This window comes from Varroa destructor, unplaced genomic scaffold (assembly GCF_002443255.2).
Source record: "Varroa destructor unplaced genomic scaffold, Vdes_3.0 BEIS01000005.1, whole genome shotgun sequence".
Lineage (NCBI taxonomy): Eukaryota > Metazoa > Arthropoda > Arachnida > Mesostigmata > Varroidae > Varroa > Varroa destructor.
Window position 1 is genome coordinate 22,067,836 of NW_019211458.1, and position 27,129 is coordinate 22,094,964.

At 40.6% G+C, this 27,129-nt stretch overlaps 1 protein-coding gene across 5 annotated transcripts in view; it reads left to right on the plus strand.

Annotated features, from left to right (window-relative positions):
• Window positions 1-10,840, plus strand: part of LOC111251083 (uncharacterized) — a 39,509-nt gene extending 28,669 nt beyond the window's left edge. For all 5 annotated transcript variants that reach the window (XM_086990035.1, XM_086990036.1, XM_022807358.2 and 2 more), the window contains 4 exons: window positions 1,226-1,303; window positions 4,564-4,985; window positions 5,394-6,003; window positions 6,721-10,840. In XM_086990035.1, coding sequence (XP_086846161.1) covers window positions 1,226-1,303; window positions 4,564-4,985; window positions 5,394-5,525 — 632 coding nt within the window. In that variant the 3' untranslated portion in view covers window positions 5,526-6,003; window positions 6,721-10,840. The remainder of the gene's footprint in view (window positions 1-1,225; window positions 1,304-4,563; window positions 4,986-5,393; window positions 6,004-6,720) is intronic.
• Window positions 10,841-27,129: the final 16,289 nt, after the last annotated feature.

The following is a 27,129-nucleotide window of genomic DNA, read 5'->3' on the forward strand; positions in this document are numbered from 1 at the left end:
GAAAATATTATATATGCACACTTGCAAAAATAGTTAACAATGCGAATTTCTTGAAGCAAAACGTTTCGTTTGTCGACATAAATCTATCGCTTCTGGTGACCGATAATCGTATGCAATTGCACAGCAAAGCTACGTGAGTCTAGAGACGACTTTGAAGGTATAATTTGGACATATATGCCCACTCGATTTTCTCTACAACTCACATAATGTGAGTAGTCTGATAATCCGAACAGAGGGAAGAACTAAAACAATTGTCAAGTTGTCACACAAACATACAGCCTGTATGCTAGTCAATGTCCAATTACCGCGTCATACGAGATACAACAATACCTGGAAAGGCGTAAAAATTGATGCCCCATTCATTGTTCCTTGATCATAAGCGAGCGTCTCGGGTGCCTGCCTTTGCACGATCCATTCCACGACAACCAGAGATCGTAAACGAATTCACTATCATCTACCACTTCGACGAAATACGCGCCAACGATAAACAAACAAATGCTGCACGAGAACATAATGTTTTGCGTGCGTACCTAGTGCCACGGAGTTTAGCGTTTGTTGTTGTCTCTTAGCCGCTGTTTGTTGTTGTTGTTATTGTTGTTGTTGTTGTTGTTGTTGTTGATGTTGTTGTTGTTGTTGTTGTGGTCGTCGTCGCCGTCGTCGTTGTCGTCGTCGTGTTTATTGCTATTTCCCATAATTTCGTCTCGATCCCCCGCCATGATATAGTCGTATTGTCAACATTAATTAACAGTGTCAAGTATTGTAGTGGTGTAACGTTAAATTAAGCCACTTTTTTGGCTTTAGTTAAAAACGGAACGTGCATAAATGCTGTTTGATTGCCGTAGTAACCATTCCACCATAAAGAAATGCTCTACCATCATGTTTTGACACCCTGTGCTGCCCGCGAATTGCTATTGATTAACAGGATAGTTAACCGCTTACCTTGTACTTGATGTTCCTACCCATCAATGGTAGTCGTCCATTTTCGACTAGCTATCGATCGCATTGTATACGTTATAGATATAGTTGTGCTAGAAAACAAAGGTTGCTTTATACGAGCTGAACGTCAATAGTCATTCTCACAAATCGTGCAATGCTTTTGTTGTTGCTGTTGCTGTTGTTGTTGTTGTCATCTTTTTTGTTTTCGTTGTGGGCGTTATTGTCTAGCGGTCACTCGCTCACAGACCCATATCGGCGCGTTGAATCGAATTGGTTCGGTAAATTTCAGGCGTCCCTTCTTCGAACCGACACTCTTCGCAGATGAGTCGGACTACGAGCAGTCTTCAGGTCCCCACCACATCATCTTGTAAGTATGATCTACCATTATCTGTCTATTTTGTCCGCGTACTATAACAGAGGCACCTTACCGAAACACTCATTCTATGCTAATATACAAACCCATGTCCTATTTCCCTATTATTGTCACTGTTCTTCAGGGACAAACTGTAGATTTTAAAGAAACTAAAGCTCGTCATAGCTGATCAGGGTGGAAAACGTGTTCATTACACTTAGATGAGCCTGCTTGTATTACATTGTACATCGGCGAAATCTTTAGTACGTAATCGGATTTAGAAAAATTTGAACTTTCGGCGTAAGCTAGAGCGTCCAGTTACCTGAGTAGGTCCTTCTCAAAAATTCAGTCAACTTTTTCAATCGAATTCTAAGTCATATGCAGCGTCGTCTACCCTGCATGAATAAATCACGTTCATGATGGACGTTCGAGCCTCTGTCCTGATAACTCATGCATATTCGGTCGTTGGTGCAGCAGTTGATAGCCCAATTGCCCCCACATGTAAAGTATGCTGAGTCTTTCCGTGGACGGAAAACGAGATAGGACACTAACCTCCTCCGGCTCTGGTTCTAAATATTGCATCTTCAACTGCCCTCGAGTTCAGTTGTACGGTCGCTTGTAATTATATTCCTTAGTCTAGTCTCATTTTTGCGTTTGAATAATAGAAGTGCAGAAATAAAGTCTGCTCATTTCGAATACACCAGTACGATAGAGTAACCTTCACCGAAATTGTTCGTACTATTGGTCATTTGTCGCATCTTTTTGCGTAAATCTCCATTATAATAAGTTGGTCAGCGGAAGGTATCGACTGATCAAAGTGAAAGTGGATTTGAGAAAAGAAGCAAGCAGCTAAAACACTCCTATCCAGAGGAGACAATGAAAAATGAAAAACACCGCGTACGCGCTGGCGATTTGCTCCGAGCTGAACATCGCTGGTAACGATCTTTCAGAACCGACCACGTTGTGTTTATGGCAGCCTATTTGCGAGTAACTTGTATTCATTGAGACAACGTATGTTGAGCTAGGAAATGTTTCCCTTAATGCTATCTTTAATTAGGGAGTTTAATATCCGTAAAGATTGTCAATTCGTTTGAATTAACACCAATCTGAATACGACTCGACGAACCTAGAACTTAACTTATCCGGCCTGATCGGTGTCCATGGTTACTTCAGTTACACTTGTGATTTTCATAGCTAGCATAGTTAAATAGAGCTAAAATAATACGGGCCAAAATTGTTCCGTAAATTGCTTTCGTACGCTTATATTGACTTATGTCACATAAAACAAAGAACCATAAATGGCCTTTCATGGAGAATCATAGAAAACACCTTCGTATTGTGATCTAATATTATATAGTAACATTCCTTAGGTTATGTAGTACGTGATGTGTACTCCAAAATGATATTATGTAGTTTACTTTTCGGCAAAACGGCCATAGACCCATACTGTTGCTTGACAATAGCTATCAAGGCGACGCATTGCACCGTAACGTCGTCCATTCCGGCAAAAATGTTCGCCTGTTCGCTGCAATAACACACCCGGCGCTAACCAGTCACGGCCCTGCCGGCCGCTTCGACCACATGGTAGCCCTTCACCACCATGAGAACCATATGCTTACTCTCCTCCGAGAAAGGGATAACTAAACCATTTGTCGCGGGACTCAATTCGAGAGGAACTAACAAAATGAGCGACATTATCGCCAATCGGCCATCCACAGGTTCTTTTCCGCTTCTCCCCGATATGGAGCCGATCTAGCCAAGTTTCAGTCACAAGGTACAAATATACACACATACATAGCGGACATATACCACCTACTCTAGTGCTGATTTCTCGATGACGGTTTATTTCTCAATCGAACTTGCCGATTCGCGCTTCAATACCCTCTAATGCAAAATCCACCTTCGACTATAATAATATTTCACCTTAAACCTCATTTAAATAGATTATATAGTAAGGAAGGCCAGACGGAGAAAAAATGCGAAGGTGGGAGTCTCAGACAAGACGAGGAACTCGAAACGGTTGAATGCTTAGGGGAGACGTCCAGTTTGGTTGAAATTACGATACATCGTCATTGTTTTGACTTCGGACGGTGGGTGTCCGTGTTTGTGGCGAAACGATAGGACTACTCCAAGCCAATCGAAGGCACGAGAAATAGAATACCGCAATATGATCATTAACAAGCTGTTTGACCTATACATATAGTACTTTACATTGCGTCTTAGTTTGATTTAGTCTGAGCTGTGTGTGCCGCTAGACGACACTCGGGCTTATATAATCTGCTAACGAAAAAGGACATTAGATGTCACCCAAGTGCAAAAAAGGCTTATATATACATATAAATGGCCTTTAATCGCTCTAGTTGCAAGTGAGTGGGTTAGGGGGGATCGGATTCGGTTACCTCGCTCGGCTCAAATCGGCATTAGGATTTGTGAATGGCGATCATGAGGTTAGAAAATTGCTGCGGGTTTTTTTCCAAGAATACAACGCAGCGTCTACAATGAGCAGTACTGGGTGTATTTTAGGTTCACCGCTTCTAACCGAACGCACTTGGGTGCGTTAGAGACTACTAAATCCACGAATTGTTTTTTGCTGAACATTTCTCGATATGCTATAATTTCTAATACAAAACTACGTGTGTGACAAACAATTAGTGATACGACTGGCTACAAATAGGCATAAGCTAAGAACAGAAAATTAAAAAAAAAAAACTTATTTCTCACGATTAGCTCTAATCGAAAGGGTGTAGCGGTAAAAGCATATAATGTCAAGGTTTGAGAGTAACAAGCAGTTTTAATATTCAATACATAGTTATACAAGGACTAGAAGGTAAAAAAGGTACTATGCTATAATGATTCGGTCCTCCAAACTCGTATCTTTACAATGCAAAGTAGCTTGTATGGTTCAATTTACTGTCATTATCTTTCTCAGAGTGTCTATGTATATGATCGCTGATCGTTGATTCGAGTTCGCTAGCGCACTGGATATGGACTAAATGCGTATCAGGGAAGCGACACTTCTGTCAGTCATCGATTTCTAGTCTAGATGCCTAGATGTTTTATTTTCTATATTAAAACTTGGGGTGTATGTTTTCGTTCTGTGTAGTGCATGTTCGAAGTACAAAGTAATAGGCTGCCCGCAGCAACGTTGCTTTCCTCCAGTCAGTTCTCACTTTGGATTAAGCATGCAATATCTATGATTAAAAGATCAGCACATTTGTTGTAAATATATCTAATCCTTTTCCGTACTTTTGTCGAAACTGGCGTATTCCTAACAGACCAAGGAACCCATCGGACCTCACGGTCAACCAGCTTGTCGATCTTCGAGCCGTCGTTCATGGAAGACTCCTCCGACGAGGATAAAGACAATGAGAAGGATGGTGTATTTGAAGAGGAGTCGTCTGATCTACATGAACAAGATGAGCACCAGTTTCGACAGCAACAGCAGCAGCAGATGGCAACGCCACAACAATATCAGTATCAACAACTGCACCAGCAGCAATCCCAAGGGCAGCACGGTGGATCCGGGGGCCGGGATAGGGAGCACATGCATACATCAAGGACTTCGACTTCTTCGAGCACACTGACACCCACAGCTGTCACTTCAAGTAACTGCAACCTTCTAAGCAGCGGAGGTCATGGCGCTTCGAACTACCATAATTACTGGGAGCATCAGAACAAGGAGAACTCAGGAACTGAAGTAAGCGCGTCTTACAAGCTTAACTGCTGCCTTCTAGCAACCTTTTATGTAGGGCTTCACGCTATGAACAAAAGTTGTGTTTTTCCAGCTCAAATAAAATTTAAAAACAATAACAAGGACATTCGGAAGAACGTTATTCCATACGTTTGTCTTTCATTTGCGTTTCGGCTTATAATAACTAAGATTTTACCCAAGCCCCTTACACATTCCGGGCGCATTCACGCGTCCAACCACAGTTTGCGGGAAACTAGTCGTTGACCGCTTGAAATTTTATAGGAAATTCTCGCCTGCTGGTTACATAGACACGGTACTAAATTATGCGGCGTGATACAATCATTAATTCATTAGATAATCACAACTATATATGTTTCGTCCCTACTTATCTACTTTTCGTTCACTTCACTTCAGAATGTAGGAGGCTATATGTCTTATCCAGAACCGCCTCGGAGATCATCTCGTCCAAGGACGCCTTCGTGGAGGAGCCAACAGCAACGAGCTCGCCGAAAGAAGAAATTGGAACTAACCTCTAATGCGAGCTGAAAGACGCCGCGAGATTTAGAATGACGTGTCACCGCTATTTTAGCGTACGTTATAGCACTACAGAATGTGCAATGCCCCGCAGATGGATGAGCCCATACACCTGATTCAAAACAATGACAGGTAGAAAGAGTGCAAAAGAAGCGGTATCATGATTCTTTGATGAAGTGTGAAGTCGAAGGAAAAGCAAGACTACCAAAATTGTACAGCCTGAAAAATGGTTGAGAGCTGCGTCTAGGTTCTGTTGAGGAGAACATGTAAACGTTCGCCCCCTTATGATATAGGTGTTCAACAACGAGTTAAATTATGGCAACTGATAAAACAGAAGATCGACTACAGGGTCCATTCGCTAACACGCTCAACCCTACCAAGAAGATGACTATTATTAAGAAGACTCTATATCGCATTGTACAGATGGACACTGGAAAGCCGTAACCAAGTAGCAGGAACACCCTCTGGACAAATCGTGCTCCTACTTCAGGTTAAGTATAATCCTTACTATGGCAACATTTGTGTTTAAAGTTGTTCACGTCCTGTTAGCATGCTTAGGCAGCCTTAACTAGATGACTATTTATTCGTGTATAAACTGTTCGTAGCATGGCTTTAGTCTTGATTTCTGTAAAATTTTACTCTATGGGCCCTTAAAATTCAAATTATGTGTTGCCGTAAATGTTCTCGGTAATATTGCTAACTCTCAGAGATTAACTTAAAATTTCATTAATTATTCAGAGTTCAGTTAGGATAGTATCATCCGACTGTTCGCTCAAGCCATGTTTCACTTTTCTTCAAACCATTAAGTCTGTACAAATTCTACGGCAGAAGGTCTGAAAAGAATAAACCTAGGCTAGCCTACCATTGACAGCTTCGTTCCTATGAAGCCGCTGCCTGAACAATGTCAGCATGAGGACTCATGCACCCTCAACTTAATTAAGAGTTTGTTGGGTACGCAGTTCGTAACCTATAAAGAGTAGCGCCTAGCCATAATCAGGTTCTTGGCAAGGTTTGCCAAATGGCTTAGCAACATCTTAGTTATGCGATATTATTCGACGACATGAATTTGCCACAGGTAATCAATCATACATAGTGGCAAATGTTTTATTTTTCCGCCTAAGAAATGTATGATATGTATGGTGTAGGTAAGCTACGTGCCCTACTAGCTAATTTATCTGGCAGACTTTTTTGTCCTTTACGGTTGTAGGCGTCTATAATGTGAAGACGTACGGGTCTTAGTCGCGCGGTCTGATGTGAACACCTTACATGATCGCTCTTTGTACAAGTGGGACGACATCAACGCGGCGAAGGTGCACCAGGCGTCATCTCGAAAGGCAGAACTCCGGGTCCGCTTGATATCGACCCGCCCCACCGGGTACCTGTCAATATATATATTAATTATATGTGTGGCCCAGGACAATGGCCACCAAGCCTGGGCGGTGTCATGGTCCGGACGACTATCACATCGTTTTCGTGTAATTATTGATATTCGACAGCGGAGTAACTGACCAAATACAATCCATATGACGTTTACCCCGATGACGATGATGATCGAACACATAATGAATTTAGTTAATCCTCTTCTATTTAGGACGCCAGCGAGCGTCTTTCTTTCGCGCTAGCGGATAGCTCCACTCAGCTGATGGATTGCGAGACCGACAAAGCAAGTGGCATGCCCCAAAAAAATGATATTGCTCTTGCGTCTGAGATCACTGCAAACATACCGACTCTATCTCTCGCTAATGTATCCCCTACAGTTCTATTTGTGTTTTTAGCTACCGCCAAGTAACAAATTATTTCAGCCAACAATAATGTTTACTGTTTTTTTTGCGTCTCAACAATTCTCTTCGCATCATTCTTTTTTTGGTTCAAATTCCGTTATAAAACGTATGTTTCGGGCTCTTTTTTAGATCGCAGGCCGAGTTCAGCTTTAGTCAGCCACGTGACTGTTATCTAAACAAACGTCTAGCCTATTCCAATATTCTAAGTCAATTATGAAATGAAACTTTTTTCTTTCGAATACAAAACCATATGGCTATGTAGATGTACATGTAATGATTGCCATATGTTGAACTTTCGATTTCAACTCACCTGGTTCAACTCGCACATTCCAACCCCCCAAACAACTCGCTTCAAGCTTCCCTTATGGCTGGGTCAAATAGAACGGTAGAAAGTCTGCATCACAGCATCCTAATTAAAAATACTCTTTTCTGCAGCAGGCAGATGTGCAGTATTACGCATATAAATATACAGACAAATAAATATGACGCCGCGCACTCAATCAGAGGGTTAGGACAGAATGCCCTGATAAACATGCTCGTCCTCCTATTGCTTTACACGTAAACGCACTTTTGATTGCATGACTGCTTAAAATGCTTACGCGCAGAGTACAAACTCAACATTTGTCCGTTCGTTAATACAATTATGCGTTTTGTGGAATCGTTTGGTGATGACCCAGCGCCAGTAGTGGTTCTCATGCACTCACGATAGGCGCACACAGGAAAACTCATAGATGCGTGGACATACAGACAAAATGAACGTCATCAAAGGTAACGTTATCTACGAAATAGGTCGTGCATATCTTACCACTATTTCTGCGACTGTGAACACCCCCATTAACCTTTCGGATGCATGGCGGGAGGTATTGTACACAAATATGGTACAGCCGCAGGCTATCGTCACAACATTGGAATCACTTGGAGCTGACGGTACGAACGTATGGTACGTTTGCTTTTATTCAACTGAATACAATGGGTCCAAGACACTTGTCTAGTGTATTCAATAAGCACACCGTCTTTACTATACAAACTATGAATGTTACACACGGAGCAGGTTGTTTTTTTGCTGCGGTCCGTGACATGATTATATGAAAATTCATAGCGGTGAAATAAGTGCCGATACGGCTTTCAATCGCACAGTAGTGTACAGCTAACCACGAAATGTTCGCTTTGCTTCCCTCTTCGATGCGTTTTGCCGCTTTCCATTAAGCTAGCTCGCTTTCGTTCGAAACACAAAGCCAAAAAGCAGACCTTGAGAAACGTCAAAAAGGACAACCTAATTGTGAATATCTTGCACGTTTTATTAAGAAATATTTCTCTACATTTAATTTCGTCAAATTTGTCAAGAGCAAACTTCATGCAAAAATTAAACAACATCTATTTGATCAAGCGACACCTCATCATTACATACATAGCTACCATAAACGTATATCGATACCGAGAAATGATCCATCGATCTTTCTTACAATCGCTCCTGCGATTACGATCACCACCCGAATACGAAAGTGATAAGTGCGCAAGTAAATGCTTCTATGAGCGCGCCTGAATCGTCTACAGTTCTGCTGATCAGAAATGATACAGGTCCTGTACGACAATGGCGACACATAAGTAACACCTTTCCGGCGAAGATTAGCAAAACCTATTTCATAGTTTGCCGAGCTTGATTAAACACAAAAGCTAGCGAAAAAAATCAGTGACAAACGTATTAGTCTGATTACACCCTCTGCCAACATAAGTAACAATTTCAAGTAGAAAAACGACCTTTTTTTTTTTTGCGTTGACTACACTTAACGCAGGACAGCGGTCGCGGAAGTCCAATAAGAAAGCTTCTCGTTCGTCCTTTACGTTTTTCGTGTGACACGAATCAAGCTAAATTCTGCTGAATTGAATAATTATATAATAATAATAAATAAATGAAAAAACAATACCCTATGGAACGTCCACACCTTTAAAGTCTATTAAATTATACATTAAAGATTGCTTTTGAAGGTTAGGTTTTTACAAACAGAATTTGATTCTCTCAGAGCCAGCACTGTCATACGGAGACATAGCATATGCTAGACTAGAGTGGCCAATTTCGATGCCCGTGTACAGAGGTCGAAGGCTACATCAATTCGCTATTTGTTAGCCTTATATGTTAGTATAATGTTTCGAGGCCTAGGGTAAAAATAGCAGGTGGAATCGAGCGGCTTCAATGTGTAAAACTGATAGAGAACATCGTCTAAAATAGAGGATTTATAGTTGTAAGTAGCTCTTGACACATGAGTGGCATACATGGAAAATTTATGGAGGATAATAAAAGGAACAATATTGTATAAGAGAAAAACGTATGCATGTATACATACAAATAGATGAAGAGAGGCAAAAGAACGTATAGATATAAGAATGCAGCGACTTCGAATGAAGATTTTAAAAAAAAAAGCGTATTTTCTATAGTAAAATCTGTAACATTACTATATATGCAACAAATAATTTTCCTTTGATCGTACTTGTTCACAACACCGAACAAAAAAACGGTCACGAATAAAGTATAGACCCATCTAATGGTGAACACGGCGGCGGTCATTAACGTCGAAAAAATGAGACGGAACTCATCAAGATAATTAATGTGAGAAAGAAAAACACGCGGACCCATTACGAAGCACACGACAATAAAAATAACACCAATTCTAAGATTACTACACAATCCTAGTGCTATACAATCTGCGTGAATAAACAATGATATTATTAATCTTAAAAAAAAAGAAGAGGTTAAACGGCATAATCGGTTACAAATTACCTATAAATATACGTTGTATAGCAACCTGTAGTACGTACACTGAAATCCATCGAAGCTATATAAAAAATACCCAGATTTCAGGTGTACACAGCGAAACATACACACACCCGTAAGCCTAAATGCACCCATATTCCAATTAGTAAATAGGCACAACATTTTTGTGCGTGATTCTATTACTATTACCTTTATGATAAAAACGTTGATGAAGTTGTAATGAAGCGTTACAAAACAGACTTCGATATAGAAACAACGGTGTGTTTGATTTTGTTCGATTCTAGAAATAAAGTGATATTTAATTTATTGAACGATTGGCATCGAGACTCGTTAAGGTCAATTGACATCGTAATAAAATAGAAGGAAATAGCGTGATGCAAAAGAATTGCCTTTATTTCTAGTTCGTTGTAGCATCAACGAGTGTCGTTACTTTCTTGAGCGATTCAGAAAAATGATCAAAAGAAACACGAATACGAATCGGACCATAAGTTGCAGATTACCCGGCATAGATACATACGATTGATGGCATCATAAAAATAACATTGTCTAGAAAAATCAAGAACGACAAAAAAGGTGTTTACAGAATGTACAAACAATAAAATAAATTATTCGTAATAATGGTTACGATGATGATTGAAAATATGTATAGAAATAAGGTCAACTTCGTAACTTAATTTTGTGAAATGTCGACGACTCTAAAAGACGGAGAATCAAACAAGTAAGTCATAAACAAATACAAGTTCAAGTAATAAACATTACGACGATCATATGGTTTAGACGGCGAAATCCCTCATTAATTAGTTATGGTGGCCAGCTCTACCTACGTACAGGTATATAGGTCGTTGGCTATTCATGATAGTACTAATTAGACGGACACGCTAAATCCAGCGGCTGGCAAATCTAAATAGCGTGACAACAATGCTATAGAAGAACGTACAGGGTTTGCATTGATCACGCGCACCTTATAACGTTCGTTGTAATGTCCGGAAGACTTTTGTGGTTGGAAGGAAGTTGTGGAACACTCTGCTTAGAGTTCTCATCGAACTCGGAGCGGGGTGTTCTTTTATGTTTACACTGTAGATTCGACGAACCCTAACATCAAAGGTAAACAAATTAAAGTATTATAAGGTATTTTTCGGCTCATAATATTCACTTAGCTTATAACTAGAAAAACTGAAGTAGGATTACTTCGTTACACTTAAAGCTCGAGTAAACAATTCGAGCTAGCGACTCGTATATCTGCTCCAATAAAAAATGTCAGTAGTTCTCATTATGAATGGTGGAGGTATCGTGACGGATATTTGTTTCGAAATATCCTAATTAGTTCCGCTTTTATAGAACTTGTTTTCAAGTCGAGCTTGAATGTCAGTACCTCGACTACCGCTCACCTGGTGAGCAGAAAATTTCTTTATTTATTCGACCTTTTGACATAGGTTCGCATTCTTTAGTGCTGGGTGTCCCTTAGGCTTTAGCGCATTACCATGAATTTCGATAATTTAAACATGTCCAAATTAACCCCGTCGCTTTAAAGCTAACCTGGACGTTTTGGTTTCTCCAAGGAATATGGGTAAACTACTGGACAAGAAAAAGCTGGAAAATGGGCTGTAGTGATACAATAAGGTGGTCAAACTCTAACGCTCACATCACGGTCGGTCGGTTCGAGATAAACCACCAATAAAAAAAAGAATACAAATGATTTAAAAACAATGATTACCTTATCAATGCAATAGTGACTTGAGCTCAGTCACTATTCAGTCAATATTTCAACCAGAACTAAGCAAAAGTGCTTTTGGAATCCTTCTTAGATAACTTCAAATAAATAGGACATATTTGCTGGCGGTAGTGCATGGCGAAACTTTTTGCGCACGCGTAGCTCAAAAAATTTCATCGTGCACTTTACGTTAAATTAAGTTTTCTTCCTAATACCTAATTATCTACATCCGAATTAATCCATTCACGCAGCCATGCCCTGAAGTTTACATCCGAGTCTCTCTGTAACAGCATCAACCCCACCAACGAAGAAAAGTTCTCTATCGTCAGGCACGTAATCGTATCAGTGTAAGCACAGCTCTGAATACGTCATGCCTGCTCATCCTTCAACCCGTTCATCGAGCTCGGGGCAGACTGCGGTTGTTTTCGTGAATCACGAATGAAAGCGAAACAGTTGTTTCGCTTTCATTCGTTTTTTTCGCACTCAGATATTCGAAGAGAACTGCCGCGGATATTTACTTTGTGCTATAGCACCGCGGTATGAGTGTGCCATACCCTGTTACGTAACATAAACGGTATTAAGTGGCTCGTACAACGCTGCTGCTAGCGGAAACCAAAGGTGTTTCTTCTTGTCAAATGTCACTATGGTTAGGACGAATGATATCGCTTTATAATCGTCCGGCTGGGGCTTCCATCCGTCAAACGGGTCGCGAGATCTCTATTCAGCAAGATTCTAGAGAAATATTCGATTTCTCCGAGACGCTGCAGGCAATGCATTCAATATAACTTCATATGTCAGTCGACTGCTCCAGTGCAATACAGTCTTAGCTGCTCCGTAAAATCATGAAGTTGCAGCCTTTCTTCAGGTAAACAGAACTTTCTCGACTCGGGAGGGTCCGCCACCACAGGACGCAGCCATATACTTTGCGTTTAAGGAGTTATCGGTAAATCGATTGTATCTTTGAGTAAACACACAGTTCGATTTGAATTTACTATTTTTTAAACACTGCGTCTTTTCTTATCAAGTGAATAGAGTAATATGAAACAGATCGACAATGTAGTATCGGCACCATAGAGTTCAATTCGATGATGCTGTGTTTGCGACTAGCGAATTTAGAAAAAAAAAAAACCGTTATTTACATCCATAATAGCTATGTTTGACAAACGGATAAACTAATGTTTATTAGCCCAGATTAGAGAATAAGCCAAATACTAAATGGCCAATATTATCGACAGGTACGAAGCCACTGATAAAGCAGTACACAGTTTGTCACATCGATTTGGAGTTAAGACGTATATCTTTCGGTGGACTGGGAATAGGTCATTATTTTCCTGTGGAAGCATACGCCTTGCTCTTACGAAGTTTAATAACAAATAAATTTAATACACCAAATAAAAATAGCGGTTGAAGGGACCATTTGAGGCTTTATACTATCTAATCAAAATGCAACCAAAGGCTAAGGCAAACATATATCGGATGGTTCGATTTCTACATTCATTAAGAGGATGCAAGACAAAGAACCCATTGGACGGCTCAGTATATGTAAAAATTAGAGGGTCCACCGAGCCTAACTAGACGAAAATTCGAAAACAAACCTAGAAACGTAGAAATACAATTGCTCTATGGAAAAAAAAGTACTATATTTGAAACATTAATCCAAACATCGTCTCTATTTGAGCGACACTCACTTGAAAAGGTTTATACCGGTACTAACGGGATGATGTAATTTCTCACTTTACATATCCATCCAGCGACCTCTAAAGATCGTTTAGGTGGAATAGACAAGCGATTTCTTAAAAACGGAACCAGTTAAGTGTAGATTCATACAACAATAATCCCTCTTTATCTTGTTTTCGTGTTCTATTTTTCTTATTAACCCTTCTATTAGCCAGTATCGAAAAGAGATATAACCAGTATACTGATTCTCGAGGCTATTTGTTTGCTGCACTGCCCTCAAAAATTTTCATTTATCGAACAAAACATTAGGCGTCATCAAGAAACAAATATCGAGCAATAGTTCTCTTTATGGATATTGGTACGGCATACCTAATCTATTGTCAGTACTTCATGATGTATTAATATTAGGCTTCTATGTATAGTGCGTACATTTGTACAGCGTTAGCAAAACACAATATCCCTGGCTGCTGACGTCGTGCGGTTGTTTTTAATAATAATGTTTTTTTCAAAGAATATTTCATAATAAAGCCGGTACCGAAAGTCGGCAGCAACGCACAAACGTAAAACGTTGAGCTATTTCTAAAAAACAATACGAGAGACAAGCTTAAGCTGGTGTCAAAACCTTGCCCGCGACACTTTTCAGAGAGAGACCGTCTATTGTCTAAACCCAGTGCAAAAGCAACTAAAATGACGAGACGACGACACTTTTTTGATAAATTGGGAATTTATGCGAAGTCCCAAAATCCTCAGCTCAGCATCGAAGCTTACTCGAAGATGCGACGCTACCGGTGCTTTTCGATCGACTCCACATCTATCGTCTTTCTAGCTGTCAGGGCAACTTCGACAAAAGAGACGAAGGTCCCTAACCAATGTTATCTCAGTGACGACCTTTTCTCGTTGGCATCCAAACGGGGTCATGCTAATATTGGTCTCTATGATAAGCGAAATAGAATTAATCGTGCACAAGTGGCAGGCCTCGGTGATATAGATTATTTTCGACTATTTGTGATTCAATGGGATTTGTTTTCTACACCACCGTTCGCAGGAGATCTAACCGGCGAAATCGCATGGCATCGGCACTTGAAACAGATGTGGTCCTATTGAGCCATTGACATTATTTGAAATCATGGATTTGTGTAGATGCAGAATTATCGGCTATGGTCGTTGCTTTATCCGTTCGATAGTTCTAACACTTCTCAAGAAACTTGAGCTGAGTGCTTTATAACACCCTGTAACAACAAATGTCATATAGCGTTATACAGAGCAAGGAATATCTTCAGGCTTCAGTTAAATTGATCGAGGATCGATTGAAGGCGAAAGTTGTACTATTCCCTGAAGACATTGCCGTTTCAGTCTTTGCTCTCACTCGTTCGGCTGGTTCTTCAGATGTAGTCTAAGACACATACTCATTCACTGCGATATACAATATTCGGTGTCCTCTAATGACTGCTAAAAAAGCTTAATGACATCGACTTTTTAAAACGTCTGTCGATAACGCTTGCTTGACCAAACCAGACCGTCTCGCCTGACTTGAGAATGATAAAAGCAGGACTCGAAGAACTTATTACCAGTAGTTCTTATTACTGCTAAGCGACGGCGCTATGCAGATAATGCACTACCGTTGTCGTCTGTTACTAGCCCCACGCCCGCTGCTGCGCTGTACGATATGTACATATTCTATCCTCTAATAGCCGTAATATATATACAGCTCCGGCGGAAATATTTAGTTGGTCTGAATGTCAGGACATTCGCCATTCCTGCGCTGAGACATTAAAGCTAACGCCATGAATAGACCAAAGATATTATAAGAATGAAAGAATGTAAACATGTGTGAGTTACTGCCTGCACGGGGAACCAGACTCTATACAAAGCAGCCCATTAAGATGACCTTTACGCAAATTGCATTGCTGATGCAGGAGGTAAAAAAAACTACATATGAAAGAGCGTGGCACAGCTACAGGATTGCTAGTTTTAGAGGAAGGTGATCTGGGCCGACAACGGCCTCACGTTGCAACTTATATCAATACACGGTGCAATATAAACTGCATATATATATATACAAATGTATGCACGGTTTAACTAACTAATTATAATGTTTTACATATGTTTTATATAATAAATTGAAGAAAAATCTGCATTACATATATAATAATCTTCATTCCCAGAAATGATTACCGTTTCTACTAACGACCTTTAGTGGATATTTCATATAGCTCTGTAGTGTATTCTAGTTCAAATACGATAGTTAAATATTGTTGGTCTCTGTATTATAAGTAGCATCATGTCGGCGTCAAGTGAAAAGAACCAGCAAGACCTTTTCGCCCAACGTACCTCTTTGAAAGGTACAAGCTTTTATATCACGATCATAATGTACAGATGCCCCATTCGGTTGCCATCCAGTTATTTTACGCGCGTGACAAAATGGATTACTATAGAAAATTCAGATAGTTCGCATTGAAACGATGAACAATGTGATTCATCAGTCTATTGCGCGAAATGCCGCAGCGTACCAAAGATCTATATGGTAGCATGTAGATGCCGAGTAATGTCTAGTTTTTATCTAGTTTTATATTATCTAGCATTATGCTACCGCTACAATCCATCTTCCCCAAAAAGCTGTGCAACATTTTTCTAACTAGCATTCGCAAAGCCGGAGTCGTCCATATGGAATATAACCTGTCCACTTACAACGTCTCAAAATGTGATGGTCATCTGATTTGCTGATGACAGGCTCATGGCGCGAGTTTCTCACGAACTTCTTGAAGCTTTCTCTTTACTACTTTTCCTCGGCTAGTGAGGCTCCTTAATGTTTTCGGTCTTGCGAAACATTGTCTACGAACAGCCCGAACAGTTCCATCGTTTTCAAGCTTATTTTTTACGTGATTAATTGTAAATCGCATTGATGGATCCGAAACTCTCTACAGTATCATCTTTATATTTCTGCTATATTTTTACATTTCTAATAACATTTAAGCATAGATGTTCTGTTTCGAAAACAATGTTAATTCATTCGCTATTGCTATTTAATTACACGAAAAAAATAAACTTTTAAATATTTTCTCTTGTTTTTATTGGAGCACTTTGAAGCAAATTTCCATTTATATACAATTGATATATTTTTGTTGTGTCCTGCAGTGTCCATAGAGAGACATTATTTCCAATATAGCAATACTGAGAGGAAATCCGCGCACATCTATCCTGTGAGTACCAGTTGATCTAGTCAAATTCGACTCCAATGCGAGATACATGATTAGCTTAAAGTTATTTCTCCATTGAACTATATATATATTTACTAGCTTGGCTCCTACAGTGAGTTTTTTTCGTGATTTTTGTTTTTCAATATGAAATTGTAGCCACCCGACGCACATTCTCGCGTGCTTTCTGCGTTACGCCCTATATTAACTAAATCATCAAAGTTTAGACTGTCTGATACACACGAAGATAAATAGTTTAGACTCGCAAGGCTTGGCCATTTTCTAGCTGATAGACAGCCAAAGAAGATTCCTCTTGAGGGAGCTAAAAGGAACTTACCTATCCAGTCACAGTATATGTATCGCGGTAGGATTGCATGTGGGCGATATATCACATCTTCCGTTTCATTACCTCTTGTAATTAAATTTGTTGAGCAAAATGTCATTATGTAGAAGTGGCAATTGAAGTTAAAATGCATCTTTCTTTGGTACAACCCTTAATTGTATCACGCAATCTAGTCTATTTTTTCTAATAATAAATCTAAGTTTCAGTAAAAGGACAATGACATATTAAAACGTCCGTAGGAGATTGCAACTTACAACCTTATGAACCTACAAATAATAAATGGTAGAAGGTTTCGATATCTTTGTTTAAATAAAATTCGTTAAAGCAATTTGATGTCTGCTATTGCAATTCACTAAATTTCTAAAAGCCGTTTTTTACGTTACCATTTTTTATGCATTCATGTTTGCTACTGTTGCAGTTTCTAAAATGCTATGACGTAAAAACGTGACCTCTTTTAGACCGCCCAGAAACGGAGGATAATGCGATCACCTATATGAAAATAACAAGTTACGAAACGAATTTGAGAAAATCAAATACACACAAATACACAAAGAAAGATAATGAAGCACAGATACAGACGACAGAACATTTCCTAGGATCATTACACCAAAGAGAAACGAAGTGCTCTCAACAGCCGAGTGCAATCCCGAAAATCCCGGTTTATGGTAGAAAGCGTGAGAAAACGTCAACCGACGAGGGTCAGCATTTTCCATAACCAAGTATATTTAATAATATATAACATAATATTTCGATGAACTTCACTTTTTCTAGAAAGATCAAGAAATAGTAAACAAGGTTTTGGTAACATTTCTACTAGACACAGCCGCTGACTTGACGGGTAGGAAGCCTCAACTGGGATCCATGCACGCTGACTCATAATGTAATCACATTCCCTCCATCACACACCACTGATGACGATCCCGTAGTCTGTCAGAGCACAAGATTATGTATACGAAATACCCAGAGCGTACACTTGCTCTTCTAACACGCTGCTTTACGGAGCAATGCAAGATCATTACGCATAAAATCACCATGAAGGTCCAATCAGCCTAATAGACCATGCATGTAGAGTATGATTTGATTACTTCAGCGAGCACTCAAATAAACCCTGAACGTAAAACCGTTTGCGACCTGTACTTTTTGCCATAATAACTAGGCACATTTAATAACTTTATTTTTATAAAGTTTTAAATGGCTGGTTTTTATGCAGACGACGCGGAAAGTTCATTGGATCGTGGCTTCACGCACGGACAGTGTTCTCTCCATTTTGATTCTAACGATAGACAAGTATAGTCGTTCTTTTACTGCTATTATTAGCATTATTGCCACAGTCAATCGACGTCTACCTTAAGAACATGCACTACGCGGACGCTCCGCTATATATATCACACATCGGCGTCCAAATTTCTCTTTATCCGTTACACTTACTCGGTCACTGACTCACTTGCAGGGTGCGGCTGTGCCCCGTACAGTTGTGTAAGCGTCCTGTATACTTAGGCCAAATGTTTTAGGTCCTGACATTTCCATTTTTACCACTAAACATCGTCGACTTTGCTGCGCTGCGCCGTGCTGAATCGCACCGCCGAACAGTCCTGCCGCGAAGACCGGAACCCATTCCTCAAACCATTATACTGAATTTTCTTGAAGCCAACAATCGCCGATGCCCAATACACTCAGTAATAGATCTCTATCGTCAGTTTGTGCAGCGCTGTCTAGTGCTGATGCCTAGCCTATGCCCTCAGCGGTTCGCCAGCGTTCTTCGCCCCCCTAACGTCGACTTCGCCGCTAGACTTTTTTCTGTCGACCTTACTATAGCCAGTAGTCCACGCTAGCTGCTGCTGACCGTCAGCAAAACACCATCGGGGATGGTCATCCCCGTCCGCTGCTCAATTTCGTACTGAAGGGAACCTCTTGAGTTGGTAATGTTGGTACCATGACCGGCGAATTCCGAAGCCGCAATAAAATGCCTTCATTTTTCAATGGGCAGTCGGCGCCTCCTTTTCAATGTTCTTAGGCAGCGGCCAGGCGAGCGCACGGCCGTTCAATGAACGAAAAGCTTTAGGTCCTGTCGCCCTCGCTCCGGGCCGTCTCCGCTTGCTTCTCTGCTCACGAAGGTCCTGACGCCTCTGGTGCCTTGCTCGTTCGCCCGCCATTATAGGAGCAGCTGCTGCCGCCGCCGCCGCCGCTATTTATCCTACAGACTCAGCCAGGGCTGCCTAACGTGAGTCTGATAGCCAAACAGCTTCCTAGCTTTTCCTGTCCTTGCTCAATCTTATTTCTCGTTTCGTTTGCGCCTGCTCGACTGTCAACGGACCTACTATCTAGTTTACTGCCGACTCCCGCTTTTTGCTTGCCGTTTGCTTTCACGATGCGGCAATACGCCGGCTGAAAAAGCCAACTCTGTTCAGATCTTTCGAACCGAGATCGGGTGAAACTGAACGGTGAGAGGAAGAAGCTACCGTAGTGCAAGAAACTCCGACAACTGGCAAACCAGTAGACGCCCATCGGTATTGGTAACTAACAATTACCTGACAGGGGGTATAGCTCACCGAGGCAACGGCACAACCAAGCACCGGATATGACATGAAATGATGCGCAGGTGGTTCTACGTAACAATCTTTTCAGGGGCGTTGCCAAACAAGATAATGTTGAACTAGTTTTCAAATCCGTTCTTGTTACCACTTAACTGCACTAAACTGCAAATGTTCATTAATGAGCGATTTTGGCAATAGGTGATGTCAACTGTTAGAGCAGTCTATATAAATCGAGAACGTCCCACAACTCTACTTGGCACAGCGTGATCCCACCACGGAAACCTATAGGAGCATGTTACATGCTACAAACTTCCAATTTAGATCCATTTGAATTCTGGCCAATAGTTTTTACTGCTGAATTACGGACGCTTAGAAATTTATGCGGCGTGCAAGTGACAAGATAAAAGCCATTTGAGAGCGAATTTCCTAGTTTCAGATACTTTAAAAATGACTTAATACGAGATCGTCAGCCGTTAAAGCACATATACAAGCCTTGCATTATTTAACGTGCGGCATATCATAAAAGACTTCCCTGGTTAGTGTTTACGGTAAGAAACCGTAAATATTTCGTAAAAAGTCTGCCGTAGTAAATTGACCGGGACCAAACAGCTCGTTTACATTACTCAACAGCTATTTCATTGTTTAGAATTGCAAGTTCTATCTAAACCAGTCGACGACGGCCTACGAGCACGCGAATGACGTGTCGTGTGACGGGACGGTGGCGTGACACTAGCGACTGAGTGTGACCAAATTATCGTAATAGCTTTCCCCGAATGGGAAATAACAATGGCGAGATTATCATTTGAAGCCTGCACCGACGTCTTCAAACGTCCATTGAACGTGTTGATTCCACTCACTGTAGCTTTTTGTCTTGGTATGCACCTGATGGCTTATTTATAATATGCGTTTCAACATTATTTCGAATCGGCTAAGGTTATTAACTGACCTAAATTCACTACGAAATTTGACAAGATGTCTTCCTCACTTGAATGTTCTAGAGAACTCCACGAGGCTTTGATTGATGATCTTTTGACACTGTATCTTTGTCATTCACAGAATCTGCTTTTCTACTTGATAACATCTGTATATGCCTTTATGTACCACTGCAGCTTACAAATACATAAGTTTCCACTACGATGAAATTTTTGCGTTTAGCGAAAGCGACTCAGCAAAAATATCGCCAATGACTTCTTTAACGGAAAACATAAAGAACGGAGCGGAGCCATTCTTACCTACACGGAAGGATTACAATTCATGTATACCAAATGCTAGAATTTGTTAATGTTTGTACATGAGCTATGGCTGATTTATGTCCTGTTTGCGCTTAGTGGAAATATAAATGGTGTAACGGTGTTTTCACTAGGGAAATCAAACTTTGCAGCTATGATTCACACTTACCGAAGACTTGCTAGCTTCCGCATAGACTCTGGAGAAATAATGACTCTATAGATAGGAGTTTCTTGATCACGTAGCATAGATCATCCGAGCAGAAACGAGATTCGATAGCTCTGCTTGTTCTGCCAAGATGGATACTTGCAGATTGACTACACAACTAATTGCAACTAGACATAACTTTAACGTTTAGCTCGAAACTTGCTTGTTTAAAATTATCTACATGAATGTTCGAAACATCGTTTTCAATCCAGTTCAGATCCATATCTGTATTTCATAAACGTTTTGTATTATCGAATTGTTAATAAGTTTTCAACTCTGTTAAAGTTCTCAAATATATTATCATTCTATTCTTCAACATAGATGCAACGTCAGAATTAAGAAATCGTATTAAACTTATGAATAGAGCTGGCGCGTGCCCTATTGCAAAAATGTAACAGCATTATACTAAACCGATGAGACTTTAATAGGATCGCTGAACTGAAGAAGCTCTTTTTTAAACTAACGGCAAACTGATATAAGTATAATAGTACAGGTAGAAAAACGAAAGCAACGTTCTAATTAGGTTAGCCGTCAGAGTGATAATAACTGCGAAATAGGAGCGGAAATGAAGGGATCAGAATATCAGAAATATAGGTTCTTTCTCACTACAAAATCAGGTTACTAGTACTCCTGAAATAATCCCTAGCCTTAAAAAGTGAACTCCAATTGACATAGGGGAAATGAGACTTTCCAATAACTGTTGACTGCACAACAAGAACGACCAAAATTAGACACACGTGTGGGAGGGTAAAATGGGCGCAAACTCTCATCGCGCGAAAATTCAAAACTGGACAGTGGCTACCGTACTATAGACAAGAGGCAGTAAACAAATATATATATATATAATATATATATATATATATATATATATATATTTTTTTTTTTTAGTTTTACATCTTATACTACTGTTATACCTTTCAGAATGGAGGGAGGTCCACTTCATCGGTACACCATTCCAAGGACATGCAACGGGTCCTATGCGTTGTATGGCCCTACATAGTAAAGCTTGCGGAGCGAAAAGGGCCAGTTGTCTGCAAGTTTAGACGATAGGAACCCTAAGCTAGAAGACCGAATACATTGAACTGGTATTAGAAATTTGATAAATAATTAAATCTTTGCTTAATGACGTAATGAGTTTTCGTCATGTATGCGTTATCAGCCTGCGATTAATCATGTTGCAGGACAACAGCATCAGCTGCGCGTAAGTATAGTAGGTACAGAAAATGCTGCACACTGCACGGCGATGCATGATAGAAATATTAGGCGTTCGGTTTTTATTGATTTCGAAAGGGCAATATATTTTTTTAAGTAAACCTTTCCCTCCTATTAAAACTCCAGTAAAATAAGGCGGACATATTGTTAGGCTACTATAAGCAAATCTGGCAGACTCTGAAGTTGAATAACCTTTGAGGCACACGTCATTAGCAGAAATCTGGCTGGTGAATACCGATCTTCTAGAATCTTATGAGTAAACACTCGTTGAGTTTACTCCAGCTTAGTTCAGAAAAAGAAATTCAGAACGAAAAACATCCTTTCGCCTCGGAAACCAACGCTAAATGGTCAAGTTTTATTTATGAAGGCTATAGCATTGCGGAAGATAAACAATAAACACATCATACAAGGAAGCGCTAAGTGAAAGTGCAGAAGTGAATGATGCGAACGTTTCGAGAACGGGAATCAGCTTGCTGAGGGGCAGCGATGAGAAGGTCAAACACGCATTTTCGCAACTCAGGAGCCTGTTTGCGGAAGCGCTACTTCGGGTTTAAAGGTTCTGTTGACTGAAACTGGCGTTTGACATGTAACGTAGTACAGAATAATAATTCAACTGCTAGAAATGCGGGAATTAAGTAAACCTGGCCTTTCCTTAAATTGGCTGCAGGTCAGCTGGAAATGCGTGTAGTGCTTTTCGCAGGCAATCCTCATAACATTCATCATCAACACGCTATCAAGGTAAGGCACGCTTTAATATCTACCGCCAACCGGGAAGGGACCAGGCGAGGGAACGACGTCGCCCTAAAGAAAAACTGAATTTGTCGACTAAGTTTGGACGTAACATAATGATAATAGTGCTTGCAATGGACATCAGAGACATCCGCTGTCATAGGGTACTCGTCCAAAGTAATTGACGCAGCTTGCTAACTCAGGTACCTCAAGAGACTTATGGGCCGTTGGCGCAGCTATCGAAAGCACGCGGATGAAAACGCCAACCCTCATCGCCATGCCTCAGTTACTTCCTGCATTGCACAAAGATATACCCAACGTTAGTAGTCAACCGGCTTACTTTTGATCTTAGCCCATCTGGTTAGGATATGTTTCACGCTCTGAAAAGGGCAACCGGTGGGCAAGCATATCCGACTGCCCATTTTCCTCGAAAAGCCAGAGATATAGAAACAACATATGAGAACACCAATGGTGCATGCTGTCTAGAAGCTGTTAGAACGTTAACATAAATATGCACAAAATAAAGAAGAGTATTTCTGCTACAAGTAACAAAAGACCATCGTTCTAGACCAATCAGTTTCAAAGTTCGCCGAATTAGCTTGTAACAGCTTAATATATTATGTAAGATATAGACAGGCTACACGGGTAAGTCGCCGTACGCGGGGACAAGAAGCTCATTTTGTCTTCTTCTATTTTCGATAATATCTGTTGAGCGCCACGTAACGACACATCCGTGTTAAGTGAAAGAGATATCGCTTTCAGTTAGACGAACGACTTATCTAAGCAGTTTTCTATCTACAGCTCCAGATAATTTCGTTGACGGTTCTTATGCAAGCTCGTTAAGTCGGCTACCTGATAGCAGCGCTGAATGACGCTGAATACCACGAATTGAAAGACATGACAGTTGAAAGAACGATATTTTTGTCCAATCTGATTGCTTTAAGGTTGACGTCCGAAACTGTGCCTAGCTGCAGTGTGCCCGTTAGCCCCCAAAATCTCAATCATTTTGTTATCCAATACTGAGGCATGCGTACGCAAACAGGGTTTGGGCCAAATTAACCCCCTTGCCTCGACGATGTTCGTGAATACGAGCAAAATAAATAGGGCTTCTCTTTAAGCCGCCTAAGCTAATAAACGCAACGAATCACAATGTTGCTTTTATTTCAATCTATCCTGTTATGAGCTTTAATGCTTTTAGCACCTAGTAAAGTACGATTCAAGGTACTTAATTAGCAATGCAAAGGCTCGCCTTCAAAATAGAGTGCATTAGGCAAATTTGTTCATCTACTAGCACCAAAAGGAAGTATTCTAACGGAAACATCGGATAACGTTTCGTAAACATAATTGTAAAATTGTTGCTATTCTGCGACTTCCAGCAAACGAATCCAAGCTTCTCTTTAGGAGTTGGAACCAGCTGATCCTAGCTGATAAATACGACGATTTGCTCAGCCTACGCTTCTACGGCATTTAGAAGGTTTCTAAATTAGCAAAACCTAAAGGCGTAGGAATGGAGTAGACGGAAGGTTTGTTGTCCAAAACAGAAGCACAGATTACTTACGACTAATCCACTTATCTGCTAGCACGAAAATGAGTTGGAGTGCCACAGTTGAAACATTTAATATGATTTTATAATTATTAGTTATTCGTTTCCTATTAGGCAGAAAACCGAATCGGGTCATGTCTTCGTTGAGGTGCGTTTGGTGCAGGAATCAAAGGCTGTGTCGAGGTTATAAGATCGTATCCCTGTCTAACTGAAAATCCTGCGGCTTTGCTTTCCGGTGGACTCGCTTATCGCGGCTGGGATATGAGTCAGCAAGACCCCTCAGTAAATGATCGACACAGAGCATTTCTATACAGTAATATATCGTTTATGTTAGTTGCAGCTTGCTCCTCAAGCCGTAGAAGTTAAAGCAATGATCTGGAGCTAAAGCAAACGAAGCCACACCCCTGATCCCTTCAAGCCTGTGCGTTCGCCAACTCTGATAGACTGTATCTTTGTCACGACAAACTGCAATAGGAAAGGTTACAGGATACAAATGCATGATCCCTTTAAGCCACCCGGCCAGCTCCGAATCAGCCTGGCCAATTGGCTGTGGCAGAGATCCACTGCTCACAAGTTCATCGTCTATAGTCAGCTTTTCACTCTAAGCTGTTAAAACAACTCATGCTAATGCATATGCAGCCCTATGGGACATACCATCACATCAGCTGGAGAACTCGGCAGATGATGAAAAGCATTTAAGGTTATTGTGGTCAGTCAAACAGATCTGATCCAGTGGTCGGCCCGGCTGGTTGATTCTGTCGAAAGGGAAACCAAGCGCGTTCTATTGGCGACGGCTTAACCACAAGGTCGAAGAATGCCAAGGTCGAACGCGAATAAGGCCGAAAAAAAGAAAAGTCTCTGTAGTATGAAACAATTTAGGTCGCATACGCAAAGGCGTTGCGCTGGTTGAACTGTGGTCGCTATTTGAAAATGCACAGGTCCTATAGGAAGTTCATAGTTCTCTTAAGGTTTGCTGAATGCTTGTGAGCTGATTTTAACCTTGTGCCAAGTTAGCAAATATTAGCAATTACTTTTATAAGGTTAACATCTGAATGATATTAGATACCTTTAAATCCAGTAAAATAAAATACGTAATAAAGAGAAGTACTTAAAAGTAATGAAATCTATTATGCAACCCAATTTATGAGAAACCAAATTTGCATTTAGTTTCGGGCGAAAAGTATGAAGAAAAATGCTTTATTTAATAAAAAACAAAATAGGGGCTATTCATTGTTAATGAAAATATTGAACCTCCCTTGATTAGCTAATGAGACCTTGGACGTCCATGGGTTTATCGATACGCTGCTAGGTCGGACCTGATCTGATTCAGAGAAAAAAAATACGAGAATTCGCTTCGGTTGGTATGAAAAAGCACAACTCTGCGAGAGATGTCATCATAATATCTGCCTTTATAGTGCTGAATGGGTATCAAGCGCTGCGGCGCTCACGGATGCACTAATCGATTTCCGGCAGGGGGGGGGGCTTTCTTTCTGCAACTGCCAAAGAGTCAGTATTTTTGGATCAGCTGGCAGTCATTGCCGCCGAACCAAGTGCTGGTAAAGCCTATATTCTTTAGGACTACCGCGTTGCCCAATGCGGATAGTGACCGCTTAATCACTGCACCAAAGAAGCATCAGGACACTCAATCTCCTCTTCGTACTTTTCACTCTATGGGTGAAATCATGCAGATCCTGTGTCGATTCATCAAGGCACAAGGCAAATTATGAAAAGTAAGTATATTTATGCTTCTGCCATCATGACACGCCCACAGCCTAATTGAGTTGTCCTCCTTACTAGTTCGTTGGAAATAATATGACTATATCGTGACATGCTGAGCTTAGCTGATTTGGGGCGTAATGTGCCATTATGGCTGCGACTCGGAGATCTATTGCATATTGGGTTGATACATAAAAAGATCCATCGAATATCACTTCGCGCATTGTGTATTCCACGACCGTTTTTGACGGTTTTGTCGTTACTTGGCGTATGAGTACTAGTTTACCACTAGATGCGATGCAGTCCCATAGATTCAGGTCAACAGCAAACATTGCTTCCGTGGTCGACTTTGAACATTTTAGGCAAACGTTTAGGTTACAACAGGTTAGAATCTATAATTTCACATCCACGCCGAAACTAAGAAAGCTGCAGGTGTGCTAAGCACTACTAGAAAGTACTTTGATACCAACCTGGATGCCGAACTTGTAACGATGCTTTATGCTGACAGTAACAATCTGCTTAGTTAAACAGGATAGAGCTGGTAAGTGTGGATTGATTAAGTTAACGAAATTGCTGTTTTTCAGGTCTAAGTATCTCGTAAGCTTTTATCCAAGATATGCTGATTATTTTCTAAGTTAATGGCTTAGAGGCAACTCAGAATACTGTTATATAAGAGGAATCATGCACGGCCACTACTATCCATACCATTAAATGTTCCCTTTCTTGAGAAGAATCAGGCATAATACTATATTGCATGAGAAAATGTTGCTGTTCCAAAGCTTTTCATGTATGAGACGATTTAACGATGCGCGTCTTTCGCCAGACGCTAACTCAGTACAGTTGATTAGAAAAAAATAGGTCATATAGTTAATGAATCTAGATGAAGACATATGTGCAGTGAGCCGTGGTCCACGCAACGCTACCGTTCACCCGGAAAAACACCGAAGAATAATTGGAACACGCCTTCGGGAC